This window comes from Aquarana catesbeiana, linkage group LG04 (assembly GCF_042186555.1).
Source record: "Aquarana catesbeiana isolate 2022-GZ linkage group LG04, ASM4218655v1, whole genome shotgun sequence".
Taxonomy (NCBI): domain Eukaryota; kingdom Metazoa; phylum Chordata; class Amphibia; order Anura; family Ranidae; genus Aquarana; species Aquarana catesbeiana.
In genome coordinates, this window is record NC_133327.1 from 522,271,676 (window position 1) to 522,284,876 (window position 13,201).

At 41.9% G+C, this 13,201-nt stretch overlaps 1 protein-coding gene across 5 annotated transcripts in view; it reads left to right on the top strand.

Moving 5' to 3' along the window:
* Positions 1–312: 312 nt before the first annotated feature.
* The window catches only part of GRM1 (glutamate metabotropic receptor 1), a 697,757-nt gene continuing 684,868 nt past the window's right edge, over positions 313–13,201 (top strand). For 4 of the 5 annotated variants that reach the window (XM_073627812.1, XM_073627814.1, XM_073627815.1 and 1 more), the window contains exons 1-2: positions 313–426; positions 2,219–3,069. In XM_073627812.1, the coding sequence (XP_073483913.1) occupies positions 2,370–3,069 (700 nt within the window). In that variant the 5' untranslated portion in view covers positions 313–426; positions 2,219–2,369. Of the gene's footprint in view, positions 427–728; positions 856–2,218; positions 3,070–13,201 lie in introns of those variants that run through there. The other variant, XM_073627813.1, reaches the window with a different exon arrangement.

Sequence of the window (13,201 nt, forward strand, 5' to 3'; positions counted from 1 at the left end):
CTCACCACTGTTTCAAAACAACTGTTAAATCTTTGGGACTTCCTCTGTAGTGGATTCTCACCTAAAGGGTATATTTTAAAGCATAATATTTTAATTTTCAAAATAAGTATTGTAGAAAAATATACATATAAAAAAAATCCTTACTGCACGCAAATGCTACAAATGGGCAGTACTATACTGCATGCCTTATGTCAAATAAAACTGAATAGTCAATGTTCGTGTGCACAGTTACACATTGCTGTGCACGTAACACTGGAATCTGAGCAAAACTTTGCTGTTGTGGTGAAATGGTATTGAAGGAAGAGGGCACTAGAGTACAGACAAAAATGCTATATCCGCATCCTATTGTGTCAGTGCAGTAGCTTGTAATAAGAGAGGAAAGATTTGATCAAGGCAAGAAGAATTCTGTCTCCCTCTCTCATCCAGGTACGTCTTAACTTTGATTCGTTAAGTTAATACTGTAACCAGATTTCTGTAGATATTCTGTGCATTCAGGATTGACTATAGATCCATTGCAAGTTTAGATTACTTACATTAGTATGACAGGTTTATTATTTGTTTTAGAACACACGTGTATAGTCTAGAAATGGGAGTGCAATCCCTGTTGAGGATTGATATGATTTGTCACCACTGAGTAGGAGATCTAGTTTAAGCCAATGTCCTGTGTGGAGTGGGCAAGCACTTGCGCCCACAGCAGCAGAAGGAACTGGCGGTTGGAATTGCTTTATGTGTGGGTAGCTAAATCTGTGTGGGTGATTGGTGGCTGTGGGAGAGTCTTATAGTCAGATGGAGATAAGGAAGCAAGAGCTGTGTATATCAGACGGGAGGGGACCGATGTCCTCCTGTACTGGCCAGGTATGTTGTAACTAAGCAGAATGAGGGCAGAGTGAGAGGGATAGGAGCGCTGTCCTTGGTGATGAAAGCATCGGGGCTCCCGGTAGGAGCATTGTCTATGGTGCTAAAACCAAGGGGGTACATGGCATCAGCTCTGTCCAGGGTGCTGAAATCAGCGGGGATCCTGGTATAAGCGCTGTCTATGGTGCTGAAGCCAGCGGGGATCCTGGTATAAGCGCTGTCTATGGTGCTAAAACTAGCGGGGATCCTGGTATAAGCGCTGTCTATGGTGCTAAAATTAGCGGGGATCCTGGTATAAGCGCTGTCTATGGTGCTGAAACCAGCGGGGATCCTGGTATAAGCGCTGTCTATGGTGCTGAAACCAGCGGGGATCCTGGTATAAGCGCTGTCTATGGTGCTAAAACTAGCGGGGATCCTGGTATAAGCGCTGTCTATGGTGCTGAAACCAGCGGGGATCCTGGTATAAGCGCTGTCTATGGTGCTAAAACTAGCGGGGATCCTGGTATAAGCGCTGTCTATGGTGGGGATCCTGGTATAAGCGCTGTCCATGGTACTGAAATCAGCGGAGTCACAGCATCGGCGCTATCTTTGGCTGCTAAAAATCAGCGCTATCTTTAGTGTTGAAATCAATGGGGCTCATAGCTCCAGCACTGTCTATGGTGCTATAACCAGCAGGACGCCTGCTATAAGCACTGTCTAAGGTCAATGTCTATTGAACACCCTATTCTTTTTTTGTTTCACTTCATTTCATTTGCAACTACCTAATGCTTACAACTTTTCCTTAAGTGCTTTGGTTGCTTTAGTAACCATTATTGTCATTTCGTTAAATCTTTTCCTGATGAAAACCGTGCATGACCTAGCAGTAAGCGGCATCAGCACGTACTGCACAGCCCCATCTGCAGTAACAATCACATTTTCTTTTCTGAACTAGTTTGATAGCTCTGCTTATGGCACAATCAATATATGGCATAGGGCTTTTAAAAAAGATTGTTAAGTCCATGAAAGTTTCTTTCTGTGGCAGTAGCTTGTAAATTCAGAAGCCGTTGTGCATGTACTAGGTCTGACCTTGCCAAAAGGACACGATAAACAAGTTGCATTTTTTAACATAAATTGGAAAGTGTTGAGGCAAGGCTATTTTCTACCCTGTCCTCCCCCTAGAGCAGAGACGTGACAACCTCTTCTGATGGAAACTGAAGTTGACATGCAACAAGATGTTGTTTTCCCATCGACCAAGCCATGTGCAGTGGATTCCTTACACAGCACAACTATGGTTAAACGTGTAGCTTGTAGCCACTATATTGACACTATCATTTCAGACTGACTAGAACATAAGTACTAACCACCTAACCTTCCTTATTCACAGGACACCTTCATCCATGGAAATGTGCCTTGCAGTAAGATCGATCTGCTGAACGTAAGGTTAGAGGGGCGGAACCTGGAGACTCTGCACTGAGGGATATTATCGGGAGGACTCGCATTTTCCAAGCCACACATTTTCCTTTTACTGGATCTGCATGGCGCCCTTTTGTAAATTGTTGGATTTTTTGCCGGGTCTGATATTGATAGCAGTGTTGGATGTGTTCTGCAGAAGAGGGCCAATTTTGATTGCTGCTACTTCCCCGCGATCAGTAGCTCGGATGGATGGAGACATCATCATAGGAGCTTTATTCTCCGTTCACCACCAGCCGAAAGCAGAAAGGGTGCCGGAGAGAAAGTGTGGGGAGATCAGGGAGCAGTATGGCATCCAGAGGGTAGAAGCTATGTTTTACACCTTGGATCGAATCAACACGAACCAGACCTTGCTACCGAACATTACCTTGGGGACAGAAATACGAGATTCCTGCTGGCATTCCTCTGTTGCCCTGGAGCAGAGTATTGAATTCATACGGGATTCTCTCATCTCAATGAGAGATGACAAAGATGGCATCAGTAAGTGTTTAGATGCCACTCCGACTCCTCAGGGCAGATTAAAGAAGCCCATCGCAGGTGTTATTGGCCCAGGATCTAGTTCAGTGGCTATCCAAGTTCAAAACCTTCTTCAACTTTTTGATATTCCACAGATTGCTTATTCTGCAACGAGTATTGACCTCAGCGATAAAACGCTGTACAAATATTTCCTGAGAGTCGTTCCTTCTGACATCCTACAAGCTAGGGCCATGCTAGACATTGTAAAAAAGTATAACTGGACTTACGTGTCTGCTGTCCACACTGAAGGTAAGACTGAACCTAAGTTGTTCAAAACTCTTACTTTTGATATGAGACATTGTATCATTTATTTATTTTTTTGTAGAAAAAAAAAACTGCAAACAGGGGTAATTAAATGTCAATTATTATACATACCATTAAAATAATTGATTTTGTTGCAACCTGTACCAATCAGCTGTAGATCATTAAAAGGACATCTCTAGCTGTTACCCACTCAGTCAGAAGTTTATGCCTTTGAAACAAGCTAAATTGTTAAAGGAGCTGACCACAGAGTTGGCCTCAGATACTGACCAGAGGGGAACATTGCAACTGACTTTAATGAGTGGACATTGAAGTAATATTATGAATTGTCATATGTAAGATATATGCAGAATGTATGTGTGGACTGTATTCATTTTGGTTAGGCATTGCAGCCTAATGCCCAGTGCCCACCCATGACACAACTCTACATGACCCACAGCTGATTGCTGGATTATAATATATGACGCATCTTTGCAATATGGCATCACATATGTAAAGCTAGAGATGGGTGAATTGATCCGGACAGATCAAGGTTCAGCCTGGATCATGCATGTATTTGTGATTTAGAGAGAAGGGGTACATTTAAATTGTAATCTCCACTCACAGATTACAATTTGGACTGGGACATAAATGGTTTCAGCTTATATGCTTGATACCGGATTGATTTTTTTCCAAGTTTACTCATGTCAAGTGTATCTATAGTCTAACTTTATACTATTAGTGTATAGATAATGTTACTATGAATAATTATTCTTTGCGTAGTTTTATTAGATATTACCTACTGCTTCCCATAGTTGGTATTGTGACTGTAAATTAAATTGTCTTGAATAATAACCAAAATGTTACGTAGTACATTACCTGACATTTTTTTTTATCCTAAATCAGATATACAATCCTGCATTTAATTAATATCTTTTTCATATTAAACCAGAAGACTTCTTTATATGATTCACATAATCTGTGCTAGTAAAGTTAGGAACTGCCTCCAGTCATCCTCCAAGTAGAGTGCTTAGTAAACATGTCAGTCTAGACAGCTTCAAAGTGTATGTATTATACAAATATAAGAATAAGCAGCAGCATTACAAAACACATATAATGGTAACTTTTATTCTAGTTTGTAATAAATGACCATTACATTTGTACATTACAATGTATGTGTGCTTGTTTTTTTATTTGAGTTTTTAAATGTTAAGAGACATGAAGTTTCATAAAATTCAGATTTGTACATGTATGTGTAGCTGACTGTTTTTTTTAAAATGTCATCTTGAAATGTAAGCATTGTGGGAAATGCTGCATACATTTTACAAACGTAAGAACATTTCCTCCTTAGTGTTGGTATGACAGATGTAAACATATAGTACTGGTGTTTGTGATGTTGCATGTACAATTGAAGTGCTAATCAACCCAATACAAAAAAAAAAATATGCTGCTTACTTTTTCTTAGATGTGGTGACTGCATTCATTTTTTAGGCTTTATTTCTTTTATTTTTATCTGATAATCCAGCTAGAATGTCTGTTATTTTTCAACTTCCTTACAGACCAATTTGTCCAGCAAACATGGCAGTTAGAGTGTTGGGAGAATAATAGCAGCCACCTTTTATTCATGTAAACCACCATCCCAAGAGAAAAAAAAACATTTGCTGTAACTGCCTAAAATGTGTCAGAGGTTGTTCAGCTTTAATTTGTTAGTCAACTCCATGTAACTCTTCTAGTGCATCTAAGACTGCCCTTTTTGTCAGGTTGAAAATGCTCAAATTCAAAGTTGTCTGTATTGCTCCTCCATCCAGAGTGGAGATACCCTAAATGGGAAGTTTCTTATTGGCCAGAACACCAGGTGCAAATAAGTGAAAAAGTAAAAAAAAAAGAAGAAAATGAATGAAGCCATCACATTTAAAGTGGAGTTCCACCCAAAAATGGAACTTTCACTTTTCAGAATTCTCCACCCCTGCTGACATCGTGGGCACCCTGGACCGGTAAGTGTCCATATTTTAAAAGTCAGCAGCTGCAGTATTTGTAGCTGCTGACTTTTTTTTTTAAAAATCAGCGGAACTCCGCTTTAAGGATTTGTAAGCTGCATCATATAACATTTTTGGTTTTATGGCAGCTTTAACTGCTTGCTGCCCGCCCACCATCAAATGATGGTGGAGCGGTGCGGCTCTCGTTCTGGGATGCCGTCATATGACGGCGTCCCAGAACAGCCGCTCCCGCATGCCCGTGGGGGCGCACAGCGTGCGATAGCGGGGCGCCATGTTGCTAGTACATGGCGCGACCCTGATTCCTGTAAAGAGCTGTGTCTGCAGCTCTTTAACCATGTGATCAGCTGTGTCCAATCACAGCCGGTCACATGTAAACAAGGAAGTACTGGTAATCGGCTCTCCTCGCCTCACACTGACAGGGTGTGAGGAGAGGAGAGCCGATCAGTGGCATCTCCCCACAGGGAGATATGTAGAAATGTAATCAGGGCACTGATCATCAGTGCCCTGATTACAATAAAGAAAAAAGTGTCACCACTGCCCACAAGTGCCACTAATCAGTGTCCATTATTGATGCCAGTCAGTGCTGACAATCAGTGCCACCTATCAGTGCTGCCCATCAGTGCCCATCACTGCTGTCAATCAATGCCTATCAGTGTCGCCCATCAGTCCCACCCATCAATGCCCATCAGTACTGCCTATCTGTGCCGCCTATCAGTGCCCACCAGTGTCACCTATCAGTGCCCGCCAGTGCCACCTATTAGTGACCACCAGTGCCAGCTAACAGTGCCCATCAGTGCCGCCTATTAGTGCTCATCAGTGCCACATATCAGTGCCACCTATCAGTGCCCATAAGTGCGGCATATTAGTGCCTTCTCATCAGTGCCACCTAATAAGTGTCCGTAAGTGCCACCTCATCAATGCCCACCAGTTCAGCCTATCAGTGCCCACCAGTGCCGCCTCATCAGCGCACATCAGTGAAGGTGAAAAATTACTTAGTTACAAAATTTACTGACAGAAAAAAGTAAAAAACATTTTTTTTTCCAAATTTTTGGTATTTTTATTTTGTAAAAAATAAAAAACCCATCAGTGATTAAATAACACCAAAAGAAAGATCTATTTGTGTGAATAAAATGATAAAAAAGGAAGGAAGGGAGTGTAAGTGCCTGGTAGGCAAGTGGTTAAGGATCCTTTTATAAATGTTTTCACACAAGGTTCACACACATTTTACCAAGGATTTACATACATTTCCAATAAAATTCAATTTGAAAAATGCATGAATCTTGGGTGAAATGTGTGTGAATCTTAGGTGAAAACATTTAGAAACAGACCCCATAATGTATATCCACGTCTATGTTAGCATACCGTGGGCAATGGTAAAAAAAAAAAAAAAAAAACTCCTTTATTTGTTTATTTGCTGCCCAATGCTCTTTTGGAGACATTTCTCTTCACTTCCAGTTCCAGAGACAAAACAGGAAGTGAGAGGAAATTTCTTTAAAGTGATGGGAAATCCCCTCTCAGGCAGCTGACATCAGAACAGGTTTTCCCCATATATCACATTGCAGAAGGGACATGCAATGTCTCTCCTGCAATAAGATACACCACCAGCCAGTCTCTGTGTGCCGGGGTGACTGACTCCAGTGCAAGTGCAGGCAAGATGTCATCCCACGCTGGCCAATGAAGATGGCAGAAGACCGGATCACAACAGAAGATACCGACGCCGGTGAGGGACAGGACCATTAAAGGGAAGGGAAGTTTAGTTCTACTTTAATTGGTATGGAAAGTTGGGCTGTAAAGCACAACAACTAAGGCTTTAACTTCCTCATTAGGGATGTTGGGGATTCAAGTGCAAGGTGACAGCACAGAGTCACTAGGAGTTGGATGTTGTACAGAACTCTAGATTTAAAGTGATAATCTACACATGCTCAGTTTGGTGTCTATTGCTAGAGAGTTTTTTTTTCTTGGGAGAGTGCATGTGATCAGCACAGGGCCAATCAGCACTGTCCAGACAGAGGGTCAGGGGTCCTGTATCTTGATAGAACAGCCAGTGCAGTATGAAAACACCTTCTACAAGCTTTAACCTGGCATTGATAGAAGTCACAAGATTGCTATATACTGCTGATGAGAAAAGGTATTTAGCCATTAATATTTACTACAACTGTTGCATTTCCATGTTCTGTGTACTGTGGGAGACCAGATATATAGTGAATGCAGGGTCCTGGGTTTAGTAACACTTTAACCGCTTCAGCCCCAGAAGATTTTTACCCCCTTCCTGACCAGAGCACTTTTTGCAATTCGGCACTGCGTCGCTTTAACTGACAATTGCGCAGCGTGCGAAGTTGCACCCAAACAAAATTGATGTCCTTTTTTTCCCACAAATAGAGCTTTCTTTTGGTGGTATTTAATCGCCTCTGCGGTTTTTATTTTTTGCACTATAAACAAAAAAAGCAACAATTTTGAAAAAAAGCAATATTTTTTACTTTTTGCTATAATAAATATCCCCCAAAAATATATAAAGAACATGTTTTTCCCTCAGTTTAGGCCGATATGTATTTTTCTACATATTTTTGGTAAAAAAAAATCACAATAAGCATATATTGATTGGTTTGCGCAAAAGTTATAGCATCTAAAAAATAGGGGATAGATTTATGGCTTTTTTATTATTATTATTTTTTTTTTTTACCAGTAATGGTGGCGATCTGAGATTTTTATCGAGACTGCGACATTATGGTGGACACGTCGGACAATTTTGTCACATTTTTGGGACCACTGGCATTTTTACAGCGATCAATGCTATAAAATTGCATTGATTACTGTAAAAATGTTGCTGGCAGTGAAGGGGTTAACCAGTAGGGGGCAGTGAAGGGGTTAAGTGTGTCCTAGTGTGTGTTCTAACTGAAGGGAGGATGGGACTGTGCAGGGGAGATGACAGATTGCTGTTTATACTCTGTATAAACAGACGATCTGTCTGTTCTTCCCTCAGAGAACCGGAAACTGTGTGTTTACACACACAGATCCCGGTTCTCCGTGTGCCCTGAGCAATCGCGACCACTGGGCACCTGCATGGGAGAGCAGGGGGTGTGCCCCCTAGTGGCCGTCTATGTTACCGATGTAACATGACGGCGATTCACGCAGCCGAGCCATATTGCCGCACTTCAACTGCGGCGGCTCGTCGGCAATCGGTTAATACACTAACAAACATGGAAGAGCAAGCATATCATATCAGTAATTTAAAGCAAACCCTGCAGCTCTCAGTGGTTCTTCCTGATGACTTCCACACCACTACTGTCTCCTGCAGTGAAGTGGAGATCCGCAGGAGTAACCTGTGACAGGAACCCAGGAGGAGACTGTCACTTCTGAGTATGTTGGTTTACCAGTAGACTTTGGAGGACCATTTCTCAGCAACACTCAGCTGCACTGGCAGTTGGAAAGGTAAGTATTCTGTTTTTATCCTACTGGTATGTGCTTGTTTGAGACATGTTATTTATGTGACAGTGTCACTTTAAAGATGAACACTGAGAAAGGGGGGTTTATTTACTAAAGGCAAAAAAGGTTCACTTGACAATTTTCACTGTGTAAGGGATTTTTCCCTTAGTGAATGAGGTGCAAGCACATGATTTGGGTATTCTCTGCAAAGTCAAAACTCACTTTGGAAAGTAACCAGGCTTTACTCCTTTAGTTAATCAACCCCAGTAAATCACGATATGGCCTTACTAAATGTTTAGAAAGCAAAAAATTGTTCATTTATGTTTAATTCAATTACATGTTACAGAAGGAAAATACATTATGATGAACTAGGTATGCCAAATATATCAGAACACTTATCACAGTTATTAAATTAGACATTTTTTGAGATGTTATATGATTTGATTACTGAATGAATAAAACATATTTGGGTCACTCATAAGTGTGAAGAAGATATTAAGGTACTGCTTTATTTATTTTTTCTTGTATCTAGCTGTCATAGTTAATTTTCCATGTTGTATTGCATCTTAAATGTAAAGATCACTATATGTGACAAGACATGGATTTTATTTTAGTTTTCCAAAGCTAGGACACATACAATTTTACCACAGAATGTTTTCCTGCCTCTTCTTTATGTACATAGTTTTAAGTAAACCAGAGAATCATATTAATTTTACATATTGTAAGTTCAGTTTTATAATATACACTGGCATGTATAAATAAAAGATACAACTACTGTAAATCAACAATTGCATATAGATAAATAAAAGGTTAATTATGTGAATGGTAAATGAGCTACATGTCACAACTACTTTTAAAGGTCTCACCACTTTCCTGTAAGTCACGACATGTTACAAGTACATATAAGATTAGAGGTTAGGTAACTAAAAGAGTGCCAGTTGAAAGTATAAAGGATCCTATGTGGTTAAAGAATTATTGTCCCTAGAAAACCTGTAATGTGATAAATATGAAGTCTGCCATTGCTTACCTTCTTCTGAAAACGTTATTTGCCTGGTTGTCTCTAGTTGCTTTTTGTTTCACTTACTGGAAACAAAAATATAGACTAGGAAAGTCAGAGTGAGGTCAGATTTTATCATCTGCATACTCGTTTGAAGTATATAATTTAGGTAATACTAAAACAACTGGATTAGCATGACAGCAGAACTAATATTTCAGATATAAAAAGGCAATGACTGTCTCAATACTTAGTACAGGTTCTTTTTAAAATGCAATAATTTGTTTAAATCATTCAATTTAATCACCTAATACTTGTAACTGCTTTATTTGCAATGGATGCCCAGCTGCCATACATATCCAATATCTGGCATCCCAAATTATGTGTTTGTGCTCACTGCTTCTACTATATTCTGATGACTGACAGCAGAGATTACATGTGCACAGACCAGAAAAGTTCTTCCCTCTGTTCAGGATTATGTTAAAAAAACACTTAGCTGTGGCAAGTGCGAGTCAAAGTGTGGCCACAAACAATGGCAGAATTTCCAAATTATATACTGTACGTGCAACCAAAAGCATTGCTAGGATTTTGAAAGAGCTAAGATTCTTTGGTTGGGTGGATATAAACAGATGTGTGTTCTTTTACATCTGCCCACATCAAAGCTTGTTTTAGGTATGCAAAAGCAGACAGAAAAGGTTTACACCTTTTTCCATTTTTACGGACTGGAACAGGACGGATACAATGAACATCGCCCACAATCCTGCACCAATAAATATTGCATTGATCTGTTTTTCCTCCATCACAAGGTGGAGGAAAAATTGAAACTGACTTGCTTGTCACAAAAGTGACATCCATTCCATTCTGATCTGAGCAAGAAAACTTATTCCAGTCATGTGAAAAGCAAATTCCTGTTTATTTATTTAATTTGCACATGATTAGACATTTTATTGAAATTTATTATGTGAACATTCTCAACTTATTAGGTGAACAACTCAACACTGCACACACATCACAGTCCTTGAACCCAAATATGCATTAATTACTGATGCACAAACACATTGAGTCAAAGGGTCATTTTAAAAAAAATGTAACTCTTCCATCACCCTTCCATAATTTTCTGCATTAAGAACATACATAGAGGTTTAGCACTTTGTCTGAACTTACTTTAAAGAAAAACTAAAATTACAAAGTTATAGTTGACTTAGCAACCAGCTGCTGCTGAGATAATACACATTTTGGTCAGTGCAGTGGGTCAGTGTAATGTGCAGAACAGCCTACAGCTGACCAGTCAGGCCTATATAATATACAGCACAACTTTCCAAAATGTGTAAAAAATATGCCTGACCCCTTGTGCTACTATGCGCAACAAACAAAAAATGAATAAAACATGGGTTGAGGTCTGCCGCTGTATAACTATATGTGTTCCCACATATTTCAAACTGTGAATGTGAAAAAAGTGTGATATAGCACTACCCCTATGCTAAGTAATACATTAAAAAATCATACCATACACAGTGTGTTCAAAACAATAAAAGTAAACAGTCACCCAAAAGCAAGTATCTACTTTCCCTCAGCGCTCATGAAACTGTTAAACTAAAAAGGTCACAGACCCTTTGGCTACTGCTATTAAATACATCAGATAGTAATAAGCCTATAAGCAATAAGCAATAATACCCTAAGGATAATATAAACATTAGCAGCAGAAAAACTATTTTTCTGCATTATTGTTTCAGTGCAAAGTGTCCAATAATAAAAAGATTTTTGTTCCAAACAATGATTGAAAAAACAGCCAGTAATAGAAAAAAAAAATACTGTCTGTTTTTTTCAATCATTGTCTGAAACAAAAAACCTTTTTATTATTGGACACTTTGCACTGAAACAAATAGTTTGGCGCTACTAATGTTTACTTCCTGTATGTGCGCAATGATGTCACTAGGCCCTGCCTTGACGCGTTTCATCACTCGTCACGTGACTTCCGGAAGGAGTAGCCTTACTCCTTGAGGAAGTCATGTGGTGAGTGATGAAATGGGCACATACAGGAAGTCTGCCTCAGATGCCTAGTGACATCATCATGCACATACAGGAAGTCTAAGCCCTGGCTGTACATATCAGAGGTTTATGCAAGTGATTTTTAAAGGGGCTGCACACCCCTAATGTGCCAAGTTCATTGCATAGGTGCACTAGAGGAAGTGCACTGAGAAATGTGAGTTTTTACTTTTTAATTTTTATTAAAGTGTGGTTTAATGAGATTCAGCACTATGTAAGCCTTTTTCTATGATTTTCTATGCACATTACCCTATGGAGCATCATAAGCTGGAATTAATGTAATGCCGCGTACACACGAGCGGACTTTCTATCCTACTTGGTCCGGCACACTTTCCGACGGACTTTGTCCGCCAGGTGCGCCGGACTTTAAAACGGACGGACTTGCCCACACACGCCGGGACTTTCCGGTGGGCTAAGTCCGCCCGTCTTTCCGACGGACTTTCGCCGGAGTTCCGGCGGACTTTCAGAATGAACGGACTTGCCCACACACGGACAAGTCCGTTCATTTTGAACGTGACTCAGGTGCGACGGGACTAGAAAAGGATGTCAATCTTGCCGCTTTTATCGGCGAGATTGACACCTTACTAGCCCCGTCGCGGGGCATACCAGGCCCTTAGGTCTGGTATGGATTATAAAGGGGAACCCCGCTACGCCGAAAAAACGGCGTGGGGTCCCCCTAAAATCCATACCAGACCCCGATCCGAGCACGCAGCCTGGCCGGTCAGGAAAGGGGGTGGGGACGAGCGAGCGCCCCCCCCTCCTGAACCGTACCAGGCCGCATGCCCTGTAGTGTAAGTAATAAAACACACTACACAGGTTTTTAAAATATTTTATTAAACAGCTCCGGGGGGGGGATCTTCCTCCGGCTTCGGGGGTCTTCTTCCGGCTTCGGGGGTCCCTCCGCTTCATCTTCTCCCGGCGTCCGGTTGGTTCTTCTCCGCTCTCCGGCCTCTTCTCCCGGTGTCGCAGGTCTTCGGCCGGCCCCTCCGCTGTCTTCATGTAGCTCTATTGCGAGCGGAGGTCCGGACTTCTGGGCTTCTTGGCTTCTTGGCTTCTCTTCTCTTCTCTTCTCTTCTCCCAGATGTTGACACGACGCTCTCTCCGGCTGGACTGGTCTCTGAGGGCTGCGTTGTGACTTATATAGGCGGAGACCCCGCCCCCATATGATGTCACAGTCCCTGGGCATGCTGGGACTGTGACGTTTTAGGGGGCGTGGTCGACCATGTACCCCATACTCATTTACATAGGGTGGGGGGCCGGGATCTGGGGGCCCCCTTATTAAAGGGGGCTCCCAGATTCCGATAAGCCCCCGCCCGCAGACCCCGACAACCAACGGCCAGGGTTGTCGGGAAGAGGCCCTTGTCCTCATCAACATGGGGACAAGGTGCTTTGGGGGGGGGGGCGCAGGGCGCCCCCCTCCCCCAAAGCACCCACCCCCCATGTTGAGGGCATGCGGCCTGGTACGGTTCAGGAGGGGGGGGGCGCTCGCTCGTCCCCACCCCCTTTCCTGACCGGCCAGGCTGCGTGCTCGGATCGGGGTCTGGTATGGATTTTAGGGGGACCCCACGCCGTTTTTTCGGCGTAGCGGGGTTCCCCTTTATAATCCATACCAGACCTAAGGGCCTGGTATGCCCCGCGACGGGGCCGCAATAGGAAGATTTGTTTTTCCTATTGCAGCGAG